Here is a 15,167-nt window from a genome sequence, read left to right on the forward strand (position 1 = left end):
AGAAAAGGACATTTTCCAGGGAAGTTGTACTTCTTCGTTGTCTGTCAGATGGTCTAGTACGTGGTGGAGCCAAAGCAGAAATTACAGCATTTAGGGCATGCCTTGAGTTTATTCGAGTTTGATAAAGAATGGTGTGCAGATGAAGTGTTGGAAAAACTGGAAGAATCTTTTAAAATGCCTTTAGAAGAAATAACAGTTGGACCAAGAGAAAATTCAAAGTAAGTTTATTAGTTTATTTTTGCAGTTATGGAAGAACCATTTAAGATAACCTTACTTACCATATTTTAGCAAGTATTAGATAATAGACGAAGTTACTATTAGGTTTGGTTACTTTGTGTTGCATATATGGCATATTTTCTTAAGTCACATAACACAATTTCACTCTTGTGTAGGACAAAGCTCATGATGGGCATGGGAAATGAGCTGGTTGAACCCCAACTTACCAAAGAGCAAATTTTAAATGGTGAATTAATCAGTAAAATTTTCACACAAAGAACCATGTCAACCCATTGTAGAGTGTAACGTTGATCTTTTAAGTATTTTCTTCTTTTTTATCCAGTTTCATAAATCTTACAAACTTTCCTTGCAATGAACAGATTAACATAACTATCCTGTAATCCTTATTTTATTTCTAACAAAATTATGGGAAGAGTTTGAAATTTTTAATGTTTGTGAGAATTAGGATCACAATGAAGACGAAATATTGACTGGTTTAAGCAAGCCAAAAGTGTTAAGTGCATTATTATTTTTGATAGAAAACAAGACATGTTATGTGTACTTTGAATACTATATGCTAGTTATAAAATATTAACAAGCTGACCCTTATATGTCTTATTTCTTCTTTGGATTTCAACTTTTGTCTGTTTTATTGATTGTTTAGTGCAAAACGGGGTAACTATTCCTTTGAACATTCTGATCAGAGTGACATTAGAACATATACATGTAATGAAGAAACAGCTACAGTTGTAAGTGAAATCACCAAACCGTTCAATCAAGAAAAAAGTTATCAGTACTAAATGAAATGTTCCCTGATGTTAGTGCTGATAAAATTTCTCAAGCCTTTATCGAAAGCAATGGTGAAGTAGAAGAGGCTGTTCATGGAATTTTGCGAAAGAGAGGTTAAAGATGTTTGAGGAATCTCTTGAGAAAATCTTAATTTGTTGAAGCATTTTGTTTATTTTATAGACGATGATTTGAACACTTCAAGTGATGATGATTTGTCAACTGTTGCTTTGGAAACAACACATTCATCTACAAGAATTTTATCTTCAAGTGATGGTTGGCAATCTTTGCAAAAGTTTGTTGACAAGGCATTTCTTAAATTTTATGCAGAGATGGATGTGCAAATAAAAAGAGATTCTGATCTCCTTCCACAAATCATGGGGAAGTACAAAAGTCCAGATTTTGACATGAAAAAACCTTTAAACATTGAATTTGATAATGAGTTTGGATGTGATGGTGGTGGGTTACAGATTTTTACAGAAGTTAAAGCTGCAAAGTATTTCTCCGTCTGTGTAGACTCTACCCCAGATATTTCCCACGTTGATCAACTGACATGCATTCTTCGATACGTTTTACCCTCTGGTCCTGTCGAACGATTTGTATCTTTCCTTAACATACGTGGACATAGCGGAAAATTGCTAGCTGAAAGGCTACTAGATTATTTGAAAACCAATAATATAAATATTTCGGATTGCCGCGGCCAGTCATATGACAATGCAAGCAATATGAGTGGGAAATATAATGGTATGCAGGCCATTATTCAGCAACATTGTAGCCTAGCACAGTACATACCCTGCGTTGCACATTCCCTTAATCTTGTTGGACAATCATCTGCCAGTTGTTGTCAAGAAGCATCAAGATTCTTCAACTTCCTCCAACGATTGTACTCTTTCTTTGCTGCTTCAACGCATCGTTGGAAAGTTTTAACCGACCAACTTTCAAGCAAGAGACTTCCAACGGTTAAACGTATGTCTGATACTCGATGGTCAGCACGTGCAGATGCTACAAAAGCTCTAGTAATAGGATACGAGGAAATTAATGCTGCTTTAGACGAGATCCATGATGATCAAGATGAGAAGCCTGAAGCCAAAAATGAAGCCAATAGTCTTGCGTCTGATATGGCCCAGCTTGAAATTGGAATTCTGGCAGCATTATGGCATCAAATCTTGCAACGATTTCAGAGAACAAGTCAGATCCTGCAATTAGCTGATCAGGATCTCAACACTGCTGTTGCATTATATGAATCGCTGATTGAGTTTGTCCTTTCGCTGCGAACCAGATTTGAAGAATTTGAAGCCAAAGGAAAGGAGCTCAGTGAATGGGATCAATATAAAGAAGAGATCAAGCGCGTGCGTAAACGAAATCGTCGTAACGACGAGCCAGGATCAGCACCTGATTTGTTGCAGATTCCAGCCGACAAGTTTCGCACAGGTACTTTCCTTGTAATAATCGATAGTCTGGATGCTGAGTTGCGAAAACGACTGAGTGCTTACATCAACATTGCTGAAAAGTTTGGCTTTCTGCGAAAGCTTACAGATCTGCCAGCTGAAGACGTGTTGGAAAACGCACAAAGATTGCAAAAAGCATTTTCCACTGACCTCGAAGTCAATTTGGGTGATGAATTGCTCCAGTTTTCTAGCTTTCTCAACACAGAATTCGTGAAAAGAGCATTAGATGCGAGTCATGCAGCTGCACCTCATTATTCTTCAGCTCGAATTGGATCTTCTGCTCAGCCTAGTGAAGACCATGACATCGATGTAACATCCGATGATGATGACGACATCAAAGTGAACGTAGACTCCCTAGAACTGCGTATATACAGGTTTCTTGTGGGAAATAACCTGGAAACTGTATTTCCAAACACTGTTATTGTGTTTCGCATTTACCTCAGTATGATGATATCAAATTGTTCTGGTGAACGGTCGTTCTTGAAATTAAAGCTAATAAAGGATCATCTTCGTTCAACCATGACACAGGAACGACTAAATAGCCTTGCTCTTCTGAGTATTGAAAATGATGTTCTGCGTAGTATTGATATGTCATCCCTGATTAATGATTTTGCTCTTATGAAATCCCATAAGCATAACGTTTATAAGGCTTAACACTTCTGCACAGTAAAACCTTTTACGTCTTTTTTTATCGTGTTTATTATATTAGTCTGTTTAATATTGGTATGTAATGTTTGGTATACGTACGTGATTGTAATTTGGAATTATATTCAACGTATTGGTTTAAAAAGGCCAAAATACGAGGTTTTATTGTTTGAGTTAAAAAAACAGTTTTTTATTGCATTTTGGTAAACACAGGGGTTGGGGCAAGGGCCCCGCACTGATATTATGCCATGGGCCCCGCAAAATGTTAATCCGGCCCTGGTCCTATGTATTGCTTTGAACAGTCTTTAAAGACTGGACAGAAACTAAAGTACTCGGACGCGCACAGACTAAACACGCACGCGAATTTAAAGAAGCTTGGTACAGTAAAGACAACGACACAATAAACAGACATTCGACATACCCATCATATACTCACAACTAAAGAAAAAGGACATAAAAACTACAAACACCAAAACTAAAACACTACACTCTAATATTATTAACACCAATCATTAACAATACACCAAAACCCATGGCAACGCATTTTACCCCATCCAATCACATTAATCCACCCACTTATCCAATTAGACGCTCTAAACGTCTCCAAGCTAAAAGCACGTGTAAATAAATATCCTCATTCTGATGAAGGCTCGAAGCAACGAGTCGAAAGCTCAATAAAAATCACTTAAAATCCGGAGAAACTTTTATCTTTTATGTATTAAATGCCTGGATTACAAATTTTCAAACTTATATATACAAAGTGTATATACAATGTGCTCTCCTGGCTATCACCACTGTGCAATGGTGACTCCTGCACCTGGGACACAGGACGTACAGTTACACATTTTATTGTATTGTAGAGTCACCAGAGTGCTCAAACCTATGAAGGTGAGCTTTGCAACTTACCAAGCCAGCCCCCTTTCATCCTAAATAGCGACCCCCTAATCCACTTCCAACTGCGCTTAGTAATGGTATTAATATAACTAGAAGATATATGGGAATAAATCTAAGATAATCAAGTGTACTAATTGAAAGAATAAACTAGGACATATTATAATTGTTAACACTAAATATAAACTTGCCCCCATTAATATTTCCTTGTTTCCTATGGTGTTACATTGCCACATGTAGAATTTAATATAATTGTTAATACTGAAGGCGTAGACAAAGGTTGATAGAACATAATTTTTACTAATCTAATGTAATAAACTCCAGCTATCACATAACAAACTAAAGCTAGTAAAGCACTGGATAGTAACATTGACCAACAGCTGCTAAAATTACACACCATTTAGTTAGAAACCCAATTAAAGGAGGAATTCCTGCAGTAGACAATAAACCTGTAGCTAATGCTAATGCTAACATTGGCTTTAATCTTGAAACACCACTAAATTCAATAAGCATGTTTCTTTTAGGGAATATAATTAGAAATCCAGACCAAAGTAATACTTGAGTTATTATGTAAGCACCTATATACATTAAACTCTATAGAAGACTTTCTATAGACCCAATAGCTATTCCAAGTAATACAAACCCCATAGGGCCTATTCCGCTCTAAGCTAGTAGTCTTTTTATTTAAGTTTGATTCAAAGCTCTTATAGCTCCAACAATCAAAGAGATTAATAGCCCCATTTCATTAAGCCTATTTGTACTAAATAGCTACTACTCCTAATTTAGGTATAATAGATAATAGCGCAGCTACCCAAGTTGGAGTTCCTTTGTATACCTCGGGGGGCCACACATGAAATAGGGCTGCAGACACTTTAAATATCAATGAGATAGCAATAAGACACTTACCAGCTAATACACAATAAGATTGTAAACTCATACGAATAAATTGAAGTTCAAATTCTCCTGTGGAGCCATAAATTAAAGCACAACCAAACAGAAACAACCCCAAAGATAGTGCTCCTAACACAAAAGTATTTAAGTCCAGCTTCTGCCGATAACAATGAGCTTTTATTATAAGCCACTAAGATAAACATACATAATGTTTGCATCTCTAATGCTTAATATATAGAAATCAAATTTGTTGACCCTATAAGTAATAAATTAACTAAGATCACTGATAAAATCAATAATAAGCTTGATCGATGCGATGTTTGATGGTCCAACATACAAAGTATAGGTAATCCACTTGTCATCACCAACATTTTAATAGCCTGTGTCCAACATAGTAAATGGGGCTCAGTTTATAACTCAGTAGCCCCCACAACACCCACAAATAGTATAGCTAATCTTAAAGTTGGGGCTTTTAATCCATAAGTCAACGCTATTAGTATAATGAGCCCTAGTGTTAATTCCATAATATGCCAGGGGCTATGCACCCACATGGCATATGTCTTGTTAATCCCTAAACCTTTTGTTTTCCTTCCTTGCAGCAGCCAGAAGTTGATTACGTCGATGGGGCCAATATAAGTCGAGCATCGCTGAGACCATTCCTTGCGTTGTAGGACTGAGTAAAGTTGAGATTGATCATTGTAGATGGAAACCGAGCTGTGTCACCACACTCTGACCTCATATCATGTACGGTTTTCATGGTCGAACAGACCAATCTAAGGTACCTTCTACAGCACCAGGGCACCACGATTCAACATCGTGGTCGCAAACATTGTCCTCGATAAGAACTCTCTGACAATATTATGCTGTTATCCCTATGGTAGCTTTTATTCGCTTTCGATAATTAATTTGGACTATGATATCGGGTCATTATCGCCATATAGGACTATGTCCTTGTGCCAACTAGGGGTGTCCCCTTCACTGTCAGCCTAATGTGATTAGCTTTTATACCAATAAGCTCGCCTTCGTTTCTTAGTCAAAGGTAGTCGCCCCAACTAAACTGTCTTACCAAAAAAATTACTAACTCAAAATTAGGATACTTGTATCGATCATTTTTAGTCAACGTTATTAGTATCCAGTAAAGCTCGATAGGGTCTTCGCTTTACAATGATTATGTAGTATCTTCACTACAACTATAATTTCATCGGCTTTCCTCTTGAGACAGTATGACCCTTGTGGTTCCATTCATACCTGCCAACATTTAATTGGCTATTTATTGTGCTACATTATGACAGTCAGAGTTACTGCGACCATTCAGTTGGGTTTCGCTTTAGACGTTAGTCCTTAGTTTCACTATACAACCACTGGGCAGAATTCACCCTCTATACTTCAGTAACCCTTAGCAGAGAGCTATGTTTTTGGTAAACAGTCGAGATGTTATTTTGCCGAGTTCCTTAAGAGGAATTATGCCTGGATCTAAGTCCCATAATAACAGTTATACAAAGTACCATAATATTTTTCTGAACAAGTACAAAAATTATAATTCATCCGGCATAATACCCTTAGAAGCTGTATATAGATTTATTTGGGAGTGAATCTTGTACTACTCGTGCCTGCATTATCACTTCTTTTTGTCTCACAAAGTATGCACATATCGTGCTTACAGAACTCTCTACTATCAAGCCAGTTGCTTCCTTATGGTCTGACTTCCTGAATTTTAGTTACAGATTTAATTACATATTTAGAATCAACTTGGGGTGCCTTACTAAGATCAGTTTCATAGAGAACCAGCGATATCCAAGTTCGACTAGTATTTCACCGCTAACCATAGCTCATCCAAGATTTTTGCCACAATCACTGGTTCAGTCAACCAATAGCTAGACGAAGGGTCAATACGAGATCACTTATTCACTTCATTACTACAAGCAGAAACAAAGTACCCAAATTGTGGCTTTCTCATTACCGAAGATTTCAACAGATTAGACATTAAACAAGCAGCTAACCATTTTAAATTGAAGAAGATTGTAAAAGTACCAACTAGAAAGAATGTAACCTTGGATTTGGTATTTACCAACATGGATGAATTTTACAACAAACCTGAAGCACACCCTCCTTTTGGCTTATCTGACCACAATTCTATACTAGTACTACCTAAAACTAGAGATCGAAGTACAGATAATGAGAAGAAGGTCATTATAAGACCTGACTTCAGGAACAGCTCAAAAATGGCTATGGGGAAGTTCCTAAGATCCTTTGACTGGCACGTCCTACTAAACCCCTCCTCAAACTCCTGCGACAATATGTGGAATATATTCTGCAAGATAATACACACAGGCTTAGACATTCTTATGCCCCTCAAAAAGACAAAAATCTGCAGTGCTGTTGCACCATGGATGACTCAAAAACTGAAGTCATTGATTCTGAAAGGATAAAAGGCCTTTAACACCCAGAGCAGCGAATCAGCGTCCTTTAAATACTACCGGAATCTCGTCAACAGGGTTAGGAAAAGATGTAGATCTGACTATTATGAATCAAAAATTCAACACGTTAAGGGAGAACAACCTAAACAATGGTGGGCTGAAGTTAAATGCCTAAGTGGAATGAATGCCCAAACCAGTGATCTAGTAAACCAAATTGACATCGATGGCTTCTCCGAACTGTCACCCAAAGTACAAGCAGACCGAATAAATGCTGCATTCTTGGATCATCTCGAGGAGTATAAACTTACCAGTCCCTTGGAATACCATCCTCTCGAAGTGTCGCCTGAAATACTTACAGTGAGTGTAGAACGTGTCCACAAGGCATTAAACATGTTAAATGTACACAAAGCGTGTGGTCCAGATGGGATTCCAAACTGGTTATTGAAAGACTTTTCTGATATAGTTGGTCAACGAATAACCTTAATAATCAATGCATCTTACAAACAACAACAACTCCCAAAAATGTGGAAAAGTGCTAATGTTACTTCGCTCCCAAAAGCCAAACCAATTCAAGACCTTACCAAACAATTGAGACCAATATCTCTCACACCATGTCTCTCAAAGTTAGCTGAGGACTTTATAGTATCAGACTATATAAAACCAGCAGTAACCAAGGTGATCAATCCCAACCAGTATGGAGTAGTACCAAGCTCCTCAACAACAATGGCTCTGATCAGTATGTTACATAATTGGACATTAGGTACAGATGGAAATGGGTCTACTGTAAGGTCGATTTTATTTGATTATCGAAAAGCATTTGATTATATAGACCATTCCATACTCGTCGACAAATTGTGTAATCTGGACATTCCAATTAGCGTAATCAATTGGATCATTAACTTTCTGACAGTTTGCAACGCGTTAAATTAGCAAATGATTGTTATTCAGACTGGGGCTCTGTTCCATCTGGGGTTCCCCTCAAGGCACCAAACTAGGACCCTGGCTTTTTGCATTGATGATAAACGATCTAAAACATGGGGCACCATCTTTTTGGAAATTTGTCGACGACACTACTGCTTCCCAAATTGTACCTAAAGGCAGTGTGAGTCATGCACAAAGTATAGCTGACGATGTAAATGATTGGTCCAAAGAGAATAGAGTACAATTACATCCTGACAAGTGTAAAGAACTGAGAATATCCTTCTCAAAACAAACACCAAATTTTCACCCACTTGTTATTAACAGCAACAAGGTTGAGGTTGTTAAGTCAGCAAAATTTCTTGGAGTTACGATCAGCAATGATTTGACGTGGAACATTCATATTGACAATATTATCAAAAAAGTAAATAAACCAATCTATTTTCTAATTCAATTAAAGAGAGCTAAGGTATCCCTTAAAGATCTCTCTCTCTTTTATATATCTTGTATAAGATCGGTTATGGATTATGGAGTAGTTAGTTTTTACAATACCTTACCAAACTACTTAAAGGGGTAGTCTGACCTTAACACAACTTTCGCTCATATGAAAGTATATATTGTTCTTACCTCTCTCGCGAAATCCTAGGTTTCCAATTCAAATTTAACTAGAGAAATACTGCCTTTAATGTGTGTACTTTTCGATCGCCATTGTGTACATGCAAGCGAAGCCGCAGTCCAGCAGCGGTTTTTCGTCGTGACGTCACTGCGCGGTGATCGTTGTCAACATAAGACAAAATATACTAGCAAAAGTAGAAATTACGCATAAGCATATTCATCGCTGCATTTTATTTTCTAAGTTTTAAAATTATTTTGCGCAATGGATACGGATTACTCAAACGATTCCTCTAGTAATTATTCTGGAAGCAGTGTTTCAAACTACGAAGAAATGATTAACGATCAAAACATTATTCAACCATATGCTTATGAGCCGATTGAAACAGACTCTAGCGACGAGCCTATGGACGACTCCGACGAAGTTCAGCTGTTGTAACAATAAATGAAGACTCAGCACAATTTGAGGGAATAGATACTCCGGACTGTATTACAGATAATCCTGTTTTTCGAAATCTTTGTTTAAATTATTGGGTATTACGACTGGCATGGAGTGAGTACAAACAACACTATGGTTCAAGAGCTGAAGAAGGACCTGAACACAAAAGACAAAGACATGTGGCTTACAGGAAACTGGTTCGATGGTGTTGGAATGTATTGGGCAAGGAAATTAGAGTACCACTACCATCTTTTGCTGTTAGCTACATTCGAGCACATTTCCAACCACCAGGTCTAGAAGAGGACTTTGTCTTTGAGGGTTTTAAATTCACTGATGAATAATAATGGTAATGTAAACTATTATAGCCATATTTATAAGTATCGTTAATGATGAATTACTAATAAATAAAAATATAAATTGGATTTAGTAAATGAGCAATAAATACAAATTATAATGGCCAAGCCAAACCAATTCTTTATTTGTGTTATGCAAGGATTTTGGTGTACATAATTAAAAAGTGCCTTTGCTAATGAATTTGCATAGCAAAACAAAAAATTTTGCTACTTTACTATTAGAGATTCTCTTATTATTAATTATAAATATTGGTATATACATAACTATTTTTTGGGGACTGTTTACCCATTCTTGATTTGTGTGCTTGTAAAACACTTTCTTTGTTTGGCTTTTCTATAGATGCAATATTTCTTGGAATGTTTGCTGGTAAAGAAATCTTGTTATGTACATTTTACATTAAAACAGCAGACATCTTCCATCATACCTTGCACAAAGAATATGACTTACTCACCATAATTGGCTTGGCTACCCAATTTTTAAGCCCTTTGGGAACATGATAAGCACAAGAGGAAGGAGGAAAATACTTTATTAAAAGTGCTTTTAGATAAAGGTATGCTTGCAAGAACCAAGTTGGCAGTGATAGACCACAATGTAAACACTGGCACAAAACAAGCACAAGTTCAATGTGGAAAGCAGCAAGGGGAAAAGTGATATAATATCGTGAAAAAATTGGGTAGCCAAGCCAATTATGGTGAGTAAGTCATATTCTTTGTGCAAGGTATGATGGAAGATGTCTGCTGTTTTAATGTAAAATGTACATAACAAGATTTCTTTACCAGCAAACATTCCAAGAAATATTGCATCTATAGAAAAGCCAAACAAAGAAAGTGTTTTACAAGCACACAAATCAAGAATGGGTAAACAGTCCCCAAAAAATAGTTATGTATATACCAATATTTATAATTAATAATAAGAGAATCTCTAATAGTAAAGTAGCAAAATTTTTTGTTTTGCTATGCAAATTCATTAGCAAAGGCACTTTTTAATTATGTACACCAAAATCCTTGCATAACACAAATAAAGAATTGGTTTGGCTTGGCCATTATAATTTGTATTTATTGTTCATTTACTAAATCCAATTTATATTTTTATTTATTAATAATTCATCATTAACGATACTTATAAATATGGCTATAATAGTTTACATTACCATTATTCATCAGCGAATTTAAAACCCTCATAGACAAAGTCCTCTTCTAGACCTGGTGGTTGGAAATGTGCTCGAATGTAGCTAACAGCAAAAGATGGTAGTGGTACTCTAATTTCCTGGCCCAATACATTCCAACACCATCGAACCAGTTGCCTGTAAGCCACATGTCTTTGTCTTTTGTGTTCAGGTCCTTCTTCAGCTCTTGAACCATAGTGTTGTTTGTACTCACTCCATGCCAGTCGTAATACCCAATAATTTAAACAAAGATTTCGAAAAACAGGATTATCTGTAATACAGTCCGGAGTATCTATTCCCTCAAATTGTGCTGAGTCTTCATTCATTGTTACAACAGCTGAACTTCGTCGGAGTCGTCCATAGGCTCGTCGCTAGAATCTGTTTCAATCGGCTCATAAGCCTATGGTTGAATCATGTTTTGATCGTTAATCATTTCTTCGTAGTTTGAAACACTGCTTCCAGAATAATTACTAGAGGAATCATTTGAGTAATCCGTATCCATTGCGCAAAATAATTTTAAAACTTAGAAAATAAAATGCAACGATGAATATGCTTATGCGTAATTTCTACTTTTGCTAGTATATTTTGTCTTATGTTGACAACGATCACCGCGCAGTGACGTCACGACGAAAAACCGCTGCTGGACTGCGGCTTCGCTTGCATGTACACAATGGCGATCGAACAAGAGGCAAAAATACACACATTTAAGGCATTATTTCTCGAGTTAAATTTGAATTGGAAACCTAGGATTTCGTGAGAGAGGTAAGAACAATATACACTTTCATATGAGCGAAAGTTGTGTTAAGGTCAGACTACCCCTTTAAAAACGAATTCCAACGTGTAGAAAAAAGAGTGATATCAATAATACTTCCACATAATAATTGTAAAATTGGGCTAAAAAAGTTAGATATGTCACTAATAGAATTACACCATGAAGATTTATGTAAACGTTATTTCCAGTCAATTGAAACAAATGAATGCCACAAATTAAGAAATTTACTGCCAAACAAAAATAACTGTAAATATAACCTGAGAAGTAAACATAAATATAAAGTTCCACTTGCTCACACCAGCAAAGCAAAGAATTCGTTCATCCTGTCCTTGTGTACATAAAGTTACACAAAAGTGGCCAGGTATGGAGTTTTCTTTGTCTCTGTTGGTGTTAGCGAGTACCATTTTTATAATTGTAAATTTAATAAATGTAAATACTTGGTAAAATTTTATTGTATTTTAGATATTAGATATTATTTGTTATTATAACTTTACTAATTTAGATATTTGTAATTCAGCCGCAAGGCTGCAATTAATATTTTAATAAACTACTTACTTACCTACCTAATTGGAAAAATTAGCAAAAAAATACTTGAAAGAAAAAACAATATCATAAAAGCCACTTCGCTGAACCAATGGAAAAACTCGTAATCTGTGATCAAGTGGTTCAACTCCATCAAACATAAAGAAAATCTCAATTTCATATCTTTCGACATTGTAGACTTCTACCTATGGCGTTCCGTTGCGGACAAAATTTCATGTCAGTATTGTCTAAAATTGACAATTGAAATTTTAAAATCGTATATTGAAACTTCAAAATAGTATATCGAAATTTAAAAATCGTACATCGAAATTTTAAAATCGTATATTGAAATTTTAAAATCGTATATCGAAAGGAAACGGAAATTTTAAAATCGTATATCGAAAGGAAACGGAAGTGTTCGACAAACTCTACCGGAAATATGACAATACAAACTCCTTTCCCCTTCACATGTGGCCGCAGAGCACGTGTATATTGTTATGGCGGAAAGCAATAAAGACGATGAGCTTAATCGAATAGTGAGAGCAGTTATAGGAGAGTTGAACAATCACGCAAACAACGCTAAAGTGGAGCAGACCTCTTCTCACTCAACAAGTAACAGAAGTACAAAAGAGGAAATATATAAAGCCTTTCAAATTCCTAGAGCAACAAGTATGAGTTTGACTGCCATCTAAACACAAGTCATATGAAGACTTGAAAAATTTATGGATGTTGCACTGAAGTATGGCTCACTTGGTTTGGAACTGGTGTAGTTAGACTCTATGAGCGATGTTAGTTATTGTTACAATAGTTATCTGAAGGTGAAAATGATGCACATCATCAAGTTCGAAGTCACTGTCCATTGAGCAGCAAGGAAACATGTTCAACAGCAGCTAAATAAGATTCGATTCTATGTGGATCATCTTCAGTTTGTCCCTGTCTTATCACAGTAAGGATCGAGTCCATTTGTTCATTGTTTAATCTAAGTTGGGTTTGCGGCACAACGACAACATGAGAAGGATCTTCTGCTACAGGCCCATCCTCAGAAATACCATAGGAAGAAAACGCATTGTTTCTAATAACATCATTAACAGCACTGTAACCAGAATGTCTCAACTCTACCATTCCCCTAACCCATATTTGTCGTGGTGAAAGGTTGCTTTTTGTTGTGACTGGATGGTTGTTCCATTGAGCCAAACTCTTGTAGAGCGATATTAATAAAGTCAATATAGACCAATTGAAGACAAAATAAATGAACCTCATTGACTGGATTAAAAACACCTCTATTTTCCAAAAACAAGAAAATGTTTAAGAACTTTGATATCACAATACGATTAACATCTCTCCACAGTCGTTCAATCCTTTGATTATGTACGGATGTGCCTGTGATGATACTCCCCCGATTTAGACCTCTTTCATTTAGCATATATCTCCCAACTTCAATATTTTCCAATCCAAGATGACAACGGACTCTTGACGGTAAATTATAGCACTGAACAGCATATTCAAACAAGCTCAATACTGTTTCTGCTCTGTTATTAGTTGATGCATGGAGATAGGTTACCAGCCTTGAGTAGCCATCTATGCCCCCATGGACAACTATGCGATATGGCTCAATCAATTTATGATTTCCATCAATATGCCTGCAAATAGGAAATGCAGATTTGAAAATGAAATATATTCAATGAAAATGTTTTGCCGTTTTCCTACGAATTAAAGCAAGATGGCCTAAACTGAGAGTAGTTACTTAATTAGATGAAATACAACAAACAACAATGTCACTATGTGTCATATATTACCATAAGGCGTTGGGGCATGGAACATTATAAGACCGTCTTATGATCCTTGTAGTATTCCTCAATGTAGAAATCACAGGGTCCACCCGATGCATAGAACGTAAAATGCGTTCTCTTTGAACATGAAGACCGCGGTGCCGCAAAGCTCCCTGTAACATTCTATATCCAATATTAGGAGTCATACAGATAATAGCGCGAACAATTGTGTCTAGCTGCGTGCCCGAGAAATCTGAAAATTGTCGTCCTTCCACTGTCATACCAAGCTCGTGACGTCGGCGACGCAGCGTCCTTTCAGACACGCCAAAAGCTCTTGATATTTCACTCCACTTAAATCCACTACTGCAGTTATTCAAAGCTTCTAGTTGCTTTTGGGTCATCGCAAACTTTGGTCTCCCTGGACCAACCTGCTCACTTCTCAAAGATTGATTATCATTAATTGCTTCGCGTTCACTATGGATGCTCCTGTAAAATATGTCTTCAAAACGTTGTCTGAGGAAACTCGTCCTATGACAAATATAGCACAGATGAGCAATAACCGCAGGAACATTTTCTGTTGTCGTTGTGTTTTCTGACATTTCCCAATTCAAACTTTCGGCCACACGAGAGCGCAGCGTAGACAGCGTTCTTTCGTATGCATCTAGTCTTCTGAAGTGGAACTCAGCTGCGTCGTAAGAACAACTATCAGCTGCAGTTGCTAGCAATTCAGCTGTTTCGATTAGCCTCAAAAGTGCTTCGAAGAATTCTTCGATGTTTGGAAGCCAATGAGACGCCATTTTTTCGTTTACGGATTCACTGTACACGGAATTATTACTCTTCCGGTTGAGTTTGTCGAACACTTCCGTTTCCTTTCAATATACGATTTTAAAATTTCCGTTTTTCCTTTCAATATATGATTTTAAAATTTCGATGTACGATTTTAAAATTTCGATATACGATTTTAAAATTTCAGTGGATACGCGGATACGTGGATACGCAGTGACGAGTTTAAAGAGCGAGGCATAAGATAAGAAAACTAGTACCTATATAAAGAAAGTTAGTTGAAACTATATTTTTTAAAGATTGATTCTAAAAAGCAATTACAAACATATTTGCAAAGAAAATGATTAAGAATATATAATGGCACTTGTTAGGAATACGAATTTATAAAATTGCCATAAATGTAAAACGCAAATGCGAATGAAAACGCGAACATTATGATAAGTTCAAATATTCTTGACTGACCAGTTGTTGATTACTTATCAACTGCCGAATGCTTTGGGAAATGGACCTATGACATGGCTTACGGTAGTTTTCCTCAA

The 15,167-nt window shown here is 36.5% G+C and overlaps 1 protein-coding gene across 1 annotated transcript; it reads right to left on the bottom strand.

Annotated features, from left to right (window-relative positions):
- Positions 1-12,765: 12,765 nt before the first annotated feature.
- Positions 12,766-14,642, bottom strand: LOC124456971. Its single transcript, XM_047007270.1, is given in 3 exon segments — positions 12,766-13,262; positions 13,264-13,716; positions 13,873-14,642. Coding segments are annotated over 3 exon segments (1,560 nt in total). The 3' UTR covers positions 12,766-12,925.
- Between the last annotated feature and the right edge of the window lie 525 nt (positions 14,643-15,167).

The sequence above is a fragment of the Xenia sp. Carnegie-2017 genome, unplaced genomic scaffold, assembly GCF_021976095.1.
Source record: "Xenia sp. Carnegie-2017 unplaced genomic scaffold, XeniaSp_v1 HiC_scaffold_6, whole genome shotgun sequence".
Lineage (NCBI taxonomy): Eukaryota > Metazoa > Cnidaria > Anthozoa > Malacalcyonacea > Xeniidae > Xenia > Xenia sp. Carnegie-2017.